Consider the following 15274-nt stretch of genomic DNA (forward strand, 5'->3'; position numbering starts at 1 on the left):
CAGACAGACTGTGAACTAGCCATTCACCCCTGATCCAACACAACACAGAGAAAGACAAAGTAATGGGAGAATTCTGGCAGGACTCTACCAGCTGCATCAAAGAATGCAGTGCTGCTGTACAAGACACTAGGGAGACCTCAGCCAGAAGGGCAGATCCAGCTGCAGCAGCGCTCAAGAAGGCAGGAATCAGTCTGCAACAGGCACAGATGGAGGCTCCTCACCATGTATGGGGGTGCTGCTGGAACAGCAGAAGGCACACTGCATCCCGAACAGAGGCTAAGAGAAAGGAGCCCTAAAATCTGCTAGAAATATTTTCCTTTGGAGAGTGGTAAAACTCTGAGAGAGGAAGTACAGTAAATGTCCTTTTTTTGCAAGAGCGGAAGGGTAGAATCAATCAGTCTGAACACACTTTCACCATTTTCCTTATATTTAAACTATTCCAATATCAGCAAATATACAAAATAAACTATAATAAAATCTCTCATGTGAATTTTCTGCATTTTTCCCTCAACAAAGTACTTCTCTACTTGAATGCTAGTATATACAACAAACGTAGAAAGACTGATATAAACATTCCTACATCTTTATAGATGACATATAAAACATACATATGTAAACACACAAGCAAAGAAGAAATGAGGCCCAAGGTTACTTGTCAAGAACTAGTGAAGAAACTGGGCAACTGTCTCCTGCACTTGCAGTGTAGTCAAATTGGTGCAGCATCAAACACCTATTTCTTAAAGGTCTTTAACGTAGCTGGGAGCTGTTTTGAAACAGACAGCATTACCCACACCTTGGAAAATACTTGAAGGTGGTCTGACAGATAAGAGAGCAAATAGAAAATTACCTAAGTGATTGGAAATAGCTATTTCCTTCTGGAGCTCCTGGCACCTTGCATAGCATCCTGACAGGACATGGAATTGCAAAGAGCTACTTCCAATAGAAACAAGAGACATTGTCAAATCTTGTACAAATAAGTGCAATTGGAAGTGAAGCTGCCCTTTGTGCCCGTAATCAGGCTTTGTTCTCACCTGTTTTGTGCAGGCATTAGCATGGATGGGGTGTGTGCACAGCAGCATTCAAACTGCAAAAGGGCCTTGAGCACCCCAGAGTCTTCATTACCTATGGCCATGTGTCAAATACTGCAATGTGAGAGAGAGGTCAGGGAGCCCAGAAAAGACAGAGCATGGCTCTTCCTCTTTGTTAGGGTGATGCTCTCCTGAAAATAGGTGGCCTTAGCAACTGACTTGCTTCTGGCTGAGAGTAATTGCATACCTAATTCCATATATTTGGAAATAATAATGGCAAAGTTTTAATAACAACCCCTAGTCCTGACTAAAAGGGGAAGAGAGATTAATAAAATGTAAAATTACCTGATCATTAAAAAAAATTAATTAGATTGATCTCAGTAAAGATGGGGTTAGAGACCAGCCCTATTTCTTAAAGAATCTTTATTACATTTTGTTTCCCAAAGTTGTACAGTCACATCAACTTATACTTTGATAACAGCCTTTATTCAAACACAACTGCAGTGCCCTGTGTGCACAGAAAACCTAAACAAATAGGCATTTTTGCTTTGCTTACTGGCACGAGATGCAAGGAACACCTTAAGCAACCTATCACTTTAGAAAGACTTGTGTTCAGCTCCAGAACTGCTATCCAGACAATCTGCTGATTTTTTGACATGTTTATGCATTTTAATTATCTCTTTGCTTGGTTTAGAAAGGCTGCTTTCTGAGCACACCCAGAACAGCCGGCCCAGTAGCAGGCACCTACCAAACCCTAAATTCCTGGAAGTCTAACTTTTATTTGAAAGACATGCTCACAGCACATCCAGCAGAGACTGACAAGACTGGGGCACTGGAATTATCCTAATGCTCCCACTGTAGGGTATTTATAGGAGACAGTGACCTTCTTTCACTCTTTTAAAAACTGAATATAGCAATGATCACAAGATTTATAAAGCCCAAAGTGCTTGGCCTTTCTACCTGTTTTATCTACTACTCTAAAAGGAATGAGATTTCTGAACTGTAATTCCTTGCCCAAGATTGCTTCCAGTACAGAACAATCTTCCCACTAGAGGCATCAGAGGTGCTAATTCAGCAGGAGAAAAAGAGTGCAGGTACCCACCTTTTTTAAAACTTACATTGAGAATAGAGGTTTTAAAGCACTTTGGTCTTCCATTACAGAAAATGGAAACCATTTACTTGGACTTGAAATCAAAAAGCTTTACAGAAATAACAAAAATAATTATTTGGAATTGGAACCCACAGCATTTCACTTATAAAAGATGCTGCTATATTCTAATCATGCCACTGCCTATGGAAAACATACATACTAACAAAATTAGTAGATTACACAAATCTAGAATGATTTGTGTAATCTTACTTCTAATTTAGAATAAACATGCAAAACAGCAATGCCACTGATGATAAAATCACCTTGAATTCACTGTAAAACACAAAGAATATACAAATTTCTCATTTTCACCATATAAATACACAAAAGCTCTTTCTTCAAGGCTAAGCCAGAACAAAATATGTCACTCTTCATGGTAATAAAATTAAGCAGGATCCAGCAGCAAAACGTGAAGCCTTTGGTCACAGTAGTGAAAACAGACCAAACAGGAATATCTCACAGGATGAGAACAAAATGTACAAATAGAAAGGGAAAAAAATTCTCTGAAAAAGATACACTCCAGAAAAAGGATTGGAAAGAATTAATGTGAATGTTTGAAGCATTGAAGTGTGTGTGGAGTTCTTTGCCTTTTTCTTGTGAGTGTGGGCTTTGGCTTTTTTTTTGGTGTTTACTGTTTTGTTAGATTATTTGTTTGTTTGGTTTGGGTTTTGGATTTTATTTTTTTTTTCTAGTAGGGTAGAGGGAGAAAAAAAATCCAATCAGCAGTCTTCATCCTATATACTGTGTTGTTCTAAGAATTTTCAAAATATGCCATTTAAACTAATAGTAATAGTTCTAGCCTTAAATTTAAAACAATAGGGGGAAAAAAAGAAGCTCAAAAAAACCCTAGAACAATTCCTAAACCACAATTCCCCATTTTCATTTTCAGTCCTCATCTACCTTAATCAGCAACAAGATACCTGTTGTATCAAGATAAACAGCTTCCTCCTGTTTGCTCAATATAATTTCCAAGCAGAATACTAATAGAATTGAATACACCATTCTTACCAGGTTGCTGATTTCACCAAGACATAGTTATTGTCAGAGAATAATAAACACTTCATTTTTACTTTTCTGCCACCCCAGGCTAGGTAATATGGACAGCTATTTACACTAATTGATCCTTAATACCAGACCTGCCCCAGAAAAAAAACTGCATGTCTCCCCTCCTTATTCATTTAAGTATCCCCAGTGCTTCTCCTCCTCCCTTGTTCCCCTAACCCAAGCAATTTGCAGTCACAGATGCCTCTCCAGCTCTGAGCTGCCCACTTTTCTATGTCTTCCACTCACATTTCAATGGCCTCTTTTCACTTTGCTGACCCCTTTTTGCATGACATCATTCCTCCTACTACTACTATTTTCATCTTTGTCTATGACTCCCTCTTCTCCTCTTCCAGTTCTCCATCAAGCTTGACTGTCCTAAATGACATTGATCTTTGTGAGGCCCAGGTTATGTCTGACCTTGAGGAACAATTAAATCATGAAGGAATTATTAGCTTTCCCTGTTTATATCCACCATATCCAGATGAATTGCTGGTTGAGAAAAAGCAATACAGAGTTTCTGGAAAAACAGGCAGGTGGAATCCACTGCACTCTGTTGGCAAAAGATCCTTAACAATTCATAATTACTGAGAATAAGTGGATTCAAGTTCAAAGAAATATAGCTTCATAGAGACATCAGGACTTGGCTCTGTACGTTTCTGAAATCTGCTTTAGCACAGTTCAGCCACTTTCAGGATGGAAGGATCTGGGTCAATTGGCCTTTTGCATGTCTGAGACAAATCTACAGATATTGCCTCAAACCACCCACTGCTTTCAGTGACTAAAAGTTCCATTCTTTATTGAGTTTTGTTAAAAAAAACCCAAAAAACAACCCAACCCAAACCAACCATGCTGGAATGAGTGATTGCTTACACAAAACAGCCTTAAACTATTAAAAAAGAAGCATGAAGTTTAACACTGAAATTTTTTATGCTCACAGTTTTTGTATTTATTTTTTCAACTAGAGAAGACTGAATACTGGGATTTGAAAGCCCAGTGAAGCCAGGTAGCTGGAACACCAACTGCTAGATGCATACCTTTTTTATGCCCAGAAAACCAAAATGCAAGGACTGAAAACAGGCAGAACAATCTCAAAAATCTACAGATTTATAAGGAAACTTAGGAAAAAAGATATTACTCCAGGTCCGTTCCTTGTTCACCCTTGCAATAAATACTAAAAATTACCTATTTAAAAAAATCATATTTATAAATCATTATGATCCACATGAATTAAGGTATATTCAATCATATTTTTCTATTAAAACTGTAGCAGGTGCAACAGAATATCCCCTATAACTCTTATTAAAATTCATTGCATTATAAAACCATTTTCCAACACACTGCAATCATAAGAGGCACGGCCCAAAATGAAGATAGTGTCTAATTCATCCACTTTTGCTTTGTCATCTATATCTAGACAAACTGTCTTCTGAATTTTCAGTGTGAATAATTGTTTTCAGTGTTTTCTTCTTTGTTGACATTGTTTTCTTCTTTGCTCCTTATTATAAGTGAGTCATCTAAATGTTAATTATTTCTGCAAGGTAAATAATTGTGTGCTATGCATTTTTGTATTTTTTCTTCTGCACGTTACCTGCATTGCATCCTTCAGGTAAATCAGCACCAGTATAGTTAAACGAGCATCTTTCAGTTACAAGCATCATTACTCCTGACTTATGGTTTCATGATAATTGCCTAAAGACTATATGACTCGACTATAAAGAATAAACCTGAAAATGTGAAACTGCTGAAGACAAAATCAGGAGGCAAAAACAATCTAGTGTTTTGGTATCTTAGCTATGCACTGCTTGGGTGAGGAAAGAGATTATGAAGCCAGAAATACAATCATGAAAAGAGAACATCTGAAACACTATGTGCCAGCATGAAACAGTTTCACCCATCCAAAATAGCTGCGTGAGTACCAGGGTTGTTATCACCTTCTGACACAATGGGATTCTCTATGAGTCTCAGCTTAATTAGGTCTTCAACCAGGCAGCCCCAAATTCTTCTCTGTGTGCTGCACATAGTTTCTGTATATATCACATGCAAACTGTCTCAGGCACTTCAAGCCTCAGGTTGCTCTTAGAAAAGCTTATCCCAGAGTAGGATGGCTTGTAGAAGAGACTATCTCAGTTGCACAGACCTGCAATGATTATCTAGTCCAGCTGCCTGAACAATTCAGGGCTGACCAATCCTAAAGTGTGTTTTTAGCAGGATTGTCCCAATGCCTCTTAAACAGACAGGCTCAGGGCATCAAGCAGCTCTCGTGGAGGACTTCCCCTGTTTGACTACCCTATAAAAATGAAAGAAATGTAAAGAAATGCTTCCAAAGGTCCAAATGCTTCCAAAGTCTGAGCCTGCTCTGGTGCAGCTCTGAAGCATTCCCACACATCCCCTTGTCACTGGATACCAGGCAGTGGATTTCAGCAGTGCCCTCTCCACTCCCCTCCTTAGAAAGCTGTATAGAAAAATGGGGTGGGTCACTCCTCAGCCTCCTCCTCTCCAAAGGAGACAAGCTCAGAGACCTTTGCTGTCCCCCACAGGACATGCCCACTTGAAGCTTAGTACTTAGTGGGGGGTTGGCTCTGGCTGGACACTAGGGGCCACCACAGCTGTTCTGTCACCCCCTTCCTCAGAGGGACCAGGAAGAGAAAATAAGATGAATTCATGGGTTGGGATAAAGGCAGGGAGAGATCGCTCAGCAATGACCATAACAGGAAGAACAGACTCAAGTCAGAAAACATTTAATTACCAATCAAACCAAAGCAGGATAATGAGAAAATAAAAAACAAATCTCCAAACATCTCAACCCACTTCTCCCTTCCTCCTGGGCACAACTTCACTCACAAATTCTTTATACTCTGTTCCCACAGTGGCACAGGGGGATGTGGAAGGGGGTTGCAGCCTGTTCAGCACCCATCTCTGCCACTGCTTCCTCCTCACAGGGTGGGCTCTGCACACTCTTCCCCTGCAAGGAAATTTCTTCTCTGACACCTGGTCCACCTCCTGTCCTTCCTTCTGTCCTGCACTGTCTGCAGGGCTGTTTCTCTCATATATTGCCACTCCTCCTCTGGCTGCTGCTGTGCAGCAGCTTCGTCCTCTTCTTGAAGTGCTATCAGAGGCACCACCACCTTCCCTGAGGAGCTCAGCCTTGGGTGGCCAGAGGAGGGTCAGCCTGGTACCAGCCACCTGGTATTGGCTTCACTGGACATGGGGGAAGCTTCCAGAAGCTTCTCACAAAAGCCACCCCTGCGGTCCCCTTCCACCAAAACCCTGCCACACAAAGGCAGCACAACTTATGTGTCACTAGCCTTCAAGAGATACAGACTGAGCTTCTTTCAGCACACAGACCAAAGGCTGTCCCTCAAGAGAATGGGTTGATCAGATTGGCAAACTGGAGCAGTTGGATGGGAACGGATGTGCTATCCTTCAGTGTCCTTCCACAAGATCAAGAAGCTTGCCTTAAATGTAACAGCCTGGAACAACATTAGGCTCAGAAAGCCCAGCATATTTGTAAATACACAATACTGGGTCCAAATAAAATTTCAACTTCTTATTATTTGGACTGTATAAAATTAAACATGTCTTTCTTTTTGTTACTTGACAAAAAATTAGCCAGGATGCTCAACTCTATGTTTCAAGATCTACACATTAGCTCTTCTAGAACTGCATGCATAGACTGGTAACACCCCTGGTTACAACAGAAATGTTTTAAATTTCATCTGAAGCAAACCATGTATCAGTGTTAATTTTGAAAGGTGTAAAAAAATTCTGTAAAAAAGTCTGCAATGCACTTGTTTTAAGCATCCTGCTTGTGCTTTTATCAGTACAGGTACAGTGCAGCAACAAACGAGATCAGTTTCTGATCTATGTCCTAAGACAGCAATTTTTTATAATTAATATTTTATAAATTGTAAAGATACATTTTTAAAGCAATTTGATACAGATACCCTTCTGGGCATCTGTGGGAGAGGCCTTTAGCAGTGCTGTTCTTTCTTGAAGAGCATGTTCCTTTGAAATGCACATTTTCTTAGAAAGGGCGCCTTTCTCTAATTTCAGGACTGTACTTGGATGCTGTGGTATGTCTTATCAGCTCAGTCATAGTCCATTGACTTGCATTTTGTAGTGTGAAATGAATGTACACTTACTTTTGGATTACAAAAGGAAGATAATACAATAGAGTTGCAATGTTTTTGTCTGCAATGACAGAACACTTGGAATCCCAGAGATAATATTACCTGTTAGGGGCATGCAACCACCTCTCATTTCTATACTGATGATGCAGGGCTCTTCTCAGCCTTCCTATCTGTTTCATACAGAATCTGCAGCAAGTTTCCTAGATTCCTTGGGACTGGGAGCAAAAGTTCATTTATCAGCACTGGAAATTTGGACAACTAACTCAAAATCAAAAGGGGAAAAAAGTTATTTGTAAGACCACTTAAGGGACAAGTGGGAGACCAGTGCACTGACCTGCTCAGTAATCTAGATGTTCCTACAGAAGCAGAGGGTAGCACAGCTAGAATAACAATATAAGAAAGGATGAAATGCTCACAAAGGACAGGTAAGAAATGCAACCCAGCACAAGTCAATGAAAAAAGCCTGTACTTAAAAGTGATGATGAAGCCGACAGATATGGTATGGGCCCATCTAAATTGGACACAGCACAAGAAAGGAATGCAGAAAAAGATTTGGCTGTTAGCATCTATCTCATGAGAAATACATCTCACTAGTGTCATAGTGATGAGGAGAGGGGGAAAAAAAGTAAAGGAAACTAATACAAAAGAAGCCCCTGAAATGAGTACTGTCTCTGAGACACATGAAGCCATTATTTCCATTTCCTCAGCATAGCACTCAGATGTGTTGCAGTAGCCCATCTGGCATTTCAAAGAGGTACCAAATAGAAAGGCTCCAGAGCAAAAACAGGATCTGAGAGCAGAAAGATAAAAATAGAGATTATTTGGTTTTGCAGGGAGGAAAGAAAGACAGAAAGCGTGGCAGCCATTTTCAAATACAGGAGGACAATGAGAAAGCAGAACCCTTTGCAGCCATTAGAAACACATAAAGGAGTAATGGATTAGGTGATATAAAGGCTGATTAAGGTTAGACAAAAGCCAAAACCAAGATCACTTAAGTGCTGAGATAGATGCTTGGAGAAGCAGTGAAATCACTACTCAGAGGAGCTGCACAGGTTTATCTGATTCTGCCTTCAGGCAAGGAGGACAGAAGGGTGACTGACCGCTCAAAGACCTTTCCTGCCCTGTTTCCATGATTTCTATGATTCTGCCCTGCCTCTAGCTCTCTCTAAAGTGGGAATGAAATGTGACATACCTCTTACCCTACCTGTAATGAAAAGCAAAAATGACAACTAATATGTGTATAAGGGCAAGAGATAGAGAGCTACATGAAGAAATACAGTAACTGGTACAATCAATGTCACCAAATATTGCAATATACATCCACACTTTCCTCACCATCAGTACCTCTAGCATTTATAAACTGTCTGATAATCTAAGATAGATCTCAATTTCTTGAGTGAGTATCAGTGCAGTCCTATATATATCTTGAGCAAACAATATAAAAAGGAAGAGAGGTCAGCCTTTTAAACTAATTTAAAATGTGCTTTAAGATAATGAAATTCAAGATACTTTACTTTTCCTATCCATAACAAAATAAACCTCAAAAGCAGAGGATATTGCAAATACTCTCCTTCAACTCTTTCAATTTCTACTAGAATTGAAAGGACTTATCATGGAAGAAGGGAATACCTGTGACAGAGTTAGAGATTTTAGTGCTTTAATACAACATTGCCACCACTTCTTGTTATCTAACACACATTCAATTTCCTCCCAGTGTAAGTAACACCAGAGACCTTATAACTGTGTCTCACCCATTTATTTTTCCATCTTTGATAAAAACTGCATCTTGGTTTCAGTTTGAGTTCTTCACTGTAGTCATGTTTTATGCATTTCCCTATTATTATTTCCAGACTATGATTCTGCAACATGAATATGTAGGTAGATTTGGGCACTCAAGAATCATAGAGACAAAAGGATTCTGTTAATTCTCCACAGCCACATCCCTTCCCTTTTTTCCTAAATGAGAGCAATACAGATTACATATACTACACATCTGTAATACAAATGTACCTAAAGACCTGACACAGACTCCAGTTTACTTTGTCAAACATCAAGGAAGGAATTCACTACCTCTTTCATAAAGATTTTAAACTACAAAAATAACCACAGAAAAAAATCCCTTTGACTAAGTTACCACCAAACTTGGCCTCATAAAAAAGGAATCTATACTATTCTTTTTTTAATTAAAATTAATGTTTTCTACCTGGCCTTTGAAAAAAATTGGTTCTTTCTTCCACGCTGAACATTTTATTAATTTCATTATAAATTAAGAACATGCTTCATATTCAAATTATAGCACAAAAAAAGTTATGGCTAGAACATTTGCAACTTATTTTTTTTGTCTTTTAGAGCTATTTAATACCGTGTTCTCATTAAAATCTCCGATTGTATTACTTAAAACAGAAATTACCTAACATTAAAATTAAATTATTCTTTTTAATATCCCGCAGCCACTAATTGATAGTTAGAGAAAGTGAGAAGGTACGATTATCCTGGTCTCATCCAGAAGTAAAACTGAGGTAAAAAAGCTAAACCACCTGCTCAGTGTTACACTGTGTGTCATGCAGGCTGAAATCAGATTCTGCACGTCAGGCATAGCATTTAATTTTGTAAGTCTTTGTAGGACTTGGGCATCTGTCTCAAAGGAGATGAGTTTTCTTTGGGTTATTATGTTGCATCATAAAAGTGCTAAATCTGTGCTCCCCAGAAGCATGATTAATATTGTCTTTAAATATTTCAAAATACAGAGAAAAAGAAAAATCAAGAAAGTCAGTAGATCTAGTTAATCTATCATCCTATCTAAACCAATTACCTAACAAGCTGCCAGGCACAGATTTACAGTGACACAAGAAAAAATTGTCTTGAGCATTTTTGAGAGTGTAGCATCTTTGCTCAATCAGTCCTATGACAGAGAATGTTAAAAGCACTCCCAAGAAATACAAAATTGTGTTGGGACTGTGGCTTTTCAAGGGCTTTCTCAGTCTCTTGCTGTTCTATTCCAAACCCTTCACTTCCTGTACTTCTAAAACAAACATAAGACATACCTTGATTGTACTAGTGTGTGCACCAGGATATTCTTTCTCCTCCAGTGTTGACCAACGTTGTATAAATTTCGACACCACGGGATCATCATAGTCAACTATCTGAAATCCTGAGACATTAGCTCCTCCAAACTGAATTTTTGACAAATCTCCATCAGTAAATCCCTGAGCACAGAAAAAATTGTCTGTTATTTTAATAGTTTTGGCAGTTCTCTCAATAGTGTATAAAAAGCAAGAGTTACCATATGACCTCTACTGCAGAACAGTAAGCCAACATTTTCCTCAAACTGGATCCAACTTAAATCCTGGGCTGCCAGGATTAAGTCATCAGCTCCATCAGCCAGCAATGTTTCTTGCTGCCCACTAGACAAACACTTTTAAAGGGAACAAGGGCTGAGTGGACCTGTCCTTGCCATTCTAAACATCCTGTTAATTTCAAGGGGACCACTTAAGTGAGAAAGGGAACATGAGATATGAGCAACAGGCAAGCAAGTTTTAGGTGGGAATACTTACAGCCACAGCTGTATCCTCTTTTTTAGGAACTCTAAAGTATGTGGAAGGACTTACCATCTCCACTGCCTCCTCCCTCTGACACAAAGTACTACTTCCCATTCTTACAAAAAGTTCTTGTGTTCTGTTTTCTTTGATTTAACTCCACCCAAATAACCATACAAAGCATTTACATGAAATAATGATGTCAGACACTTCATTATAAACGAATGTTGTGAGTGAATACAAAAAGAATCAGCAAATTCAAACCACATTACCAGAAGTTGCTACAATTGCTATATGAGATGCTCTTTAATTATTGCATATTAGTGATCCTCATGTGTTGTTGCCTGCTAATACAGACACTTCTACACTGATCATGTAACTTGAAGTTGAGCAGGAACATTCATTGTACATTCAAACCTCTTCTCCATCATCAACATTTTTAAATTTTCAAAATAGATAAATTTCTTGAATGACTGATCAGACTGGAGGAGAATATTACTACAGTCCAAAAAGAAGAAGCAGATGGGTTCAGTGAAGATATGATTCAAGTACTAGATAAGTTTTCCTTCTGGCAGAGAAAAACAAGTTTTTAAAATCACTTCCATAAAGACTTTATAAATTATATTAAACTGCTTTAAAACATAAGATTTAGTAGTTTTTAGATTTTATGGACTTACTGTTACAAATTTAAAGCAATGGCTAAAATAGCAACCAGTTAACATCATGAAATCCACTGGGCACATTTTCTAAAATTTCCCTTAAGACTCAAAACACTGTTTATCCAACATTTGCAATGCAAACCACAGATGTCTAACAGATAATTTCTCACATTTTGTCAGACTTTTATGCCTGTTTTATGAATATCAGCACCTCAGCTTCTTTATCCAAAAATTACTTATTAAGGTATAAGAATGAAACTCCAGTGCTCAGCCTTTAGAGCCAAAGGCTTATTCACACCATGGCACCCACGTGGCTCTTCAGAGCACTGCCTGCCTGGAGGGGAAAGTGTTTCCATCAAAGGCCAGGAGGAGACAGGGGTTATGCCTCAAGGGCCAGAGACACACCATGCTCCTTCTGTTTCATCATGCTCCTCAAAGCACTATGGAAGGCAGTGTCAATTGGGGCACTCTGGGCCCTGCTGGAATTTCTATCAAACACTGTCACAGTTCAAGAATGAATGATGAAAAAAAATGGTTTGGTGGCACTGGCACTATGCAACCCCCAAAACTGTTTTCTTGAACGGGATAACTGAGATTTGGGCATACAGAATTTGCATTGTCTGTTACAAAAAAGGACTGGATTAGTTCCTCTAACTTCAGTAAGTGTTTATAGACTTTAATATCAATGAAAAGGCCCTTCACCTTGAGACAAAATTTCAAAAAAATTCCCTTGACATAATTTAGTGAGTTGTCTGAGCTTTCCCTGCAGGAACACTATTAGCTACACAGTCTGATCACCTGTGTTCACGAAAACATCAATTCAAACTGATCACCCAGCCAATCTGAGGGATGAAATGTGGAAATCTGAGACTCACTAGTCTAGCAGGATGAAACATGAGAACCGTGATTCTAAAGCAGTTTAAAAGTTGTGAGACAGAAATCATCACCTTGCTGAATGAATGCATCATCTTATGATGCAGAAAGTTATTTCTCTATTTTACATACACTCCTTTTCTAAAGCATGTAGAAAAAGAGAAGTTCTATTGAAGGTGCTGAGCAATTTTCATTCCCATTGATGGGAATATGATAAGAGGCATTTAAAGCCTGAAAAACTCAGCCAATAAACAAATATGATCTCAACACATGCATTAATTTATCAAGGATGAAGACATCTAGCTTTTTTTCTGTTTTCTGAGATGTATTCAAAACAAAATACTAGCTGATGTGCTTCCACAAACAGTCAAATGAGCAGTACAGGTATTCTAAATACTAGGAATGCTTACCAGATTTGCAATGATATAGTGGTATCCTTTAACATGTTTACCAATTGTGATGACCTGCAAAAAAAGAAGAAATACCCCCATAATGGAGAATGTTCACCTGGTACACAGACAAAGACTTGAAGGGTACAAAACGCAGTGTGATGTAAATGCTAGGGTTTTTTTAGTCTTTATGGTATACAATACTGACTTTGTGTGAGGCTTTATCCTTTATTTTACCTAATGCACCACCGAGCATACTCTTTGCTGCTAGAAATCAGCCACATTGAAGTCCCAAGAGGGAGAGTCCCTCCAGACACAGGTGCTGAATGCTGACTGCTGTGGTGTGCATTAAGGCACAGCCAGCCAGCAGAGAGCAGGCATCACATGTTAGACACACTGTGCCTCGCAGACTCCTGCTAGATTCTGTCCACTGACATCAATGAATTATGAGGAAACCTTGTAAAGTTCAAATTGTTTATTGCCCTAAGTCTTCCTCACAATCTCCCTCGAAGCCAGCTGGTGGTTTCTCAACAGTCTCTGCTGGCACACCTGCAGCATGGATTCTTCTCCCAAATAAGACAAACTAAGACTATGTCTGCACGGGGAAGTTTGCATTCTGAAGCTAAGCACTTCTCCAGAGGAAGGATGTGCAAGATAAAGAGGAGTCTGGAGGTTTAATCCATTTTTTGAACAATGAGAACAAAGAACTTAGATTAAGAGAGGGTGACTCATTCATTTCCTCATTTAACATACAGCTAAAATATTCAGACTAGGTATCCTGAAACTTATATCAGGGTATTAGTGAACAACATTCCACATACTTGGTTTAATGAAGTTACAGAAATATAACTGAAAGCAGTTATAACACTGAGTTTACATACTAGACTGAGACTGAGAGGGATCACATTACATAGGCCATGGAAGTAATGAAATTGTTCCTCTTTTGAGATATGTGATATATGAACTTAAGTATCCTAAAACAATCACTTGGATCAGACTACTTAAAACTAAATCCTTATTAAGAGGTTTGAGAAATATTTTCAGGAGTATTTCTTACATAGCTGCTGCTTCCAAAGAAATTTCAGTTATACCAAATAGATTAGCTCTTCTCCATGAAATATTTCTTCATCATTGGTATCTGAGAAGACAAGCAGTAGCTGCAAGCCTTTGGATCAATGCTCAGTAACTCTGCTCTAGCTGCCACTGGGTACTCTTTGATTAACCCAGCTTGCTAAAGCTTGCCACTTGTCTGCATGAACACTAAGGATGCTGCCAGTTAAAACTAAGAAAATTCAGTGGTAGCACCAAAAGCCATGAAGAAGGAGCTGTGCATACAAAAGCTATTCAGCAGTTCAGAGGACCCTCTCTAGCAGGGATAGACAAGTAGTGGCAGTAATTACAGAGTTGCCCAAAGGGTGTTATCAGGGTGAAATGAGATTCTGCTAAAGGAAGCTGCCTGAGAAGAGACAGAAGCCATATAATGAAGAGCATGGTAACACAGACCTGCCAGATCAGAGAAGAGGAATATAAACTAGTCTGAGGAGAGCTGGGGAACTGAAATATTTTTCAACTTACATGAATCATTGAAATCTGAAGAGGAACTATAACACAAGAGAAAAAACAAGAATGATGAAGCAACTTGGCAAATACATTTTGTGCCTATACAAAGATCCAAGGGCTACAGAGTGTAACTGAGTAAACCTGAGGCTGTCACCTCAGCTTAAAATATTTGCAGGATAAATCAAAGCACTAAAATTAAAGATTTGTTCTACAATAGAAAGCAAGGAAGGAAGTGAAGAAATTGTTCCCTTCTGTATTGAGCAACGCAAAGAGTACTTTGGGATTCAAGGAAAATCTGGTTAACAGAAAGCCTGTTGTATTTCTTGCAGTAAAAACACACAGAAAAAGGGACACTGATATGATGTGTCTACTTCAGGCCTCCTGAAATGAAGGAAATTTCTGAGGATTTTTTTCAGGGCAGGAATTAAAATAATTTTTCGAAAAATAAATCTTGTAGCAAAGCAAGACCTAAAGTACACTTCTATTAGAAAAGAAAATCAGAACACACTCGCAGGATACTCGCAGGCCAAGAAATCCATTGTTCAACATTTCACTTTAATAGACAGAGCAAATTATTAGAGAATCAGTTAGTTAGACTTTCTTTTAGGCTACTTTAGAAATAGAAAGTGGTTTTACCTTTAAATGTAAGGAAAGGAAGTTACTGAGTGTAAGGATAACGGACTTAAAAACCAGACCAAAGGGCAGAAGCAACTAGGCTATCTTGTGAAGAGAATTCCAAGACTAAACCCATTTGGGACAGCTGCAAACAGTTTAAGAGAACATATTCCAGGGCAGAGCAGTAAACTAGTTAGAGAGCAACTAACCAGAGTTATATTAACTGACCTGTAAAGCTGATTTGGTTGTTATCTAGGATTCTTCAGTGACTTACAAATCAAAACAGCAGA

At 38.7% G+C, this 15274-nt stretch overlaps 1 protein-coding gene across 1 annotated transcript in view; it reads right to left on the reverse strand.

Annotated features, from left to right (window-relative positions):
* Positions 1-15274, reverse strand: part of GRIA2 (glutamate ionotropic receptor AMPA type subunit 2) — a gene marked incomplete at its 5' end in the record, with an annotated part of 85827 nt that overhangs the window by 23634 nt on the left and 46919 nt on the right. Inside the window, 2 exons of the mRNA XM_084204489.1 lie at positions 10397-10558; positions 12831-12884. Of these exons, the coding sequence (XP_084060615.1) occupies positions 10397-10558; positions 12831-12884 (216 nt within the window). The remainder of the gene's footprint in view (positions 1-10396; positions 10559-12830; positions 12885-15274) is intronic.

The sequence above is a fragment of the Fringilla coelebs genome, assembly GCF_963513975.1.
Source record: "Fringilla coelebs genome assembly, chromosome: 4".
In the NCBI taxonomy this organism is placed as follows: domain Eukaryota; kingdom Metazoa; phylum Chordata; class Aves; order Passeriformes; family Fringillidae; genus Fringilla; species Fringilla coelebs.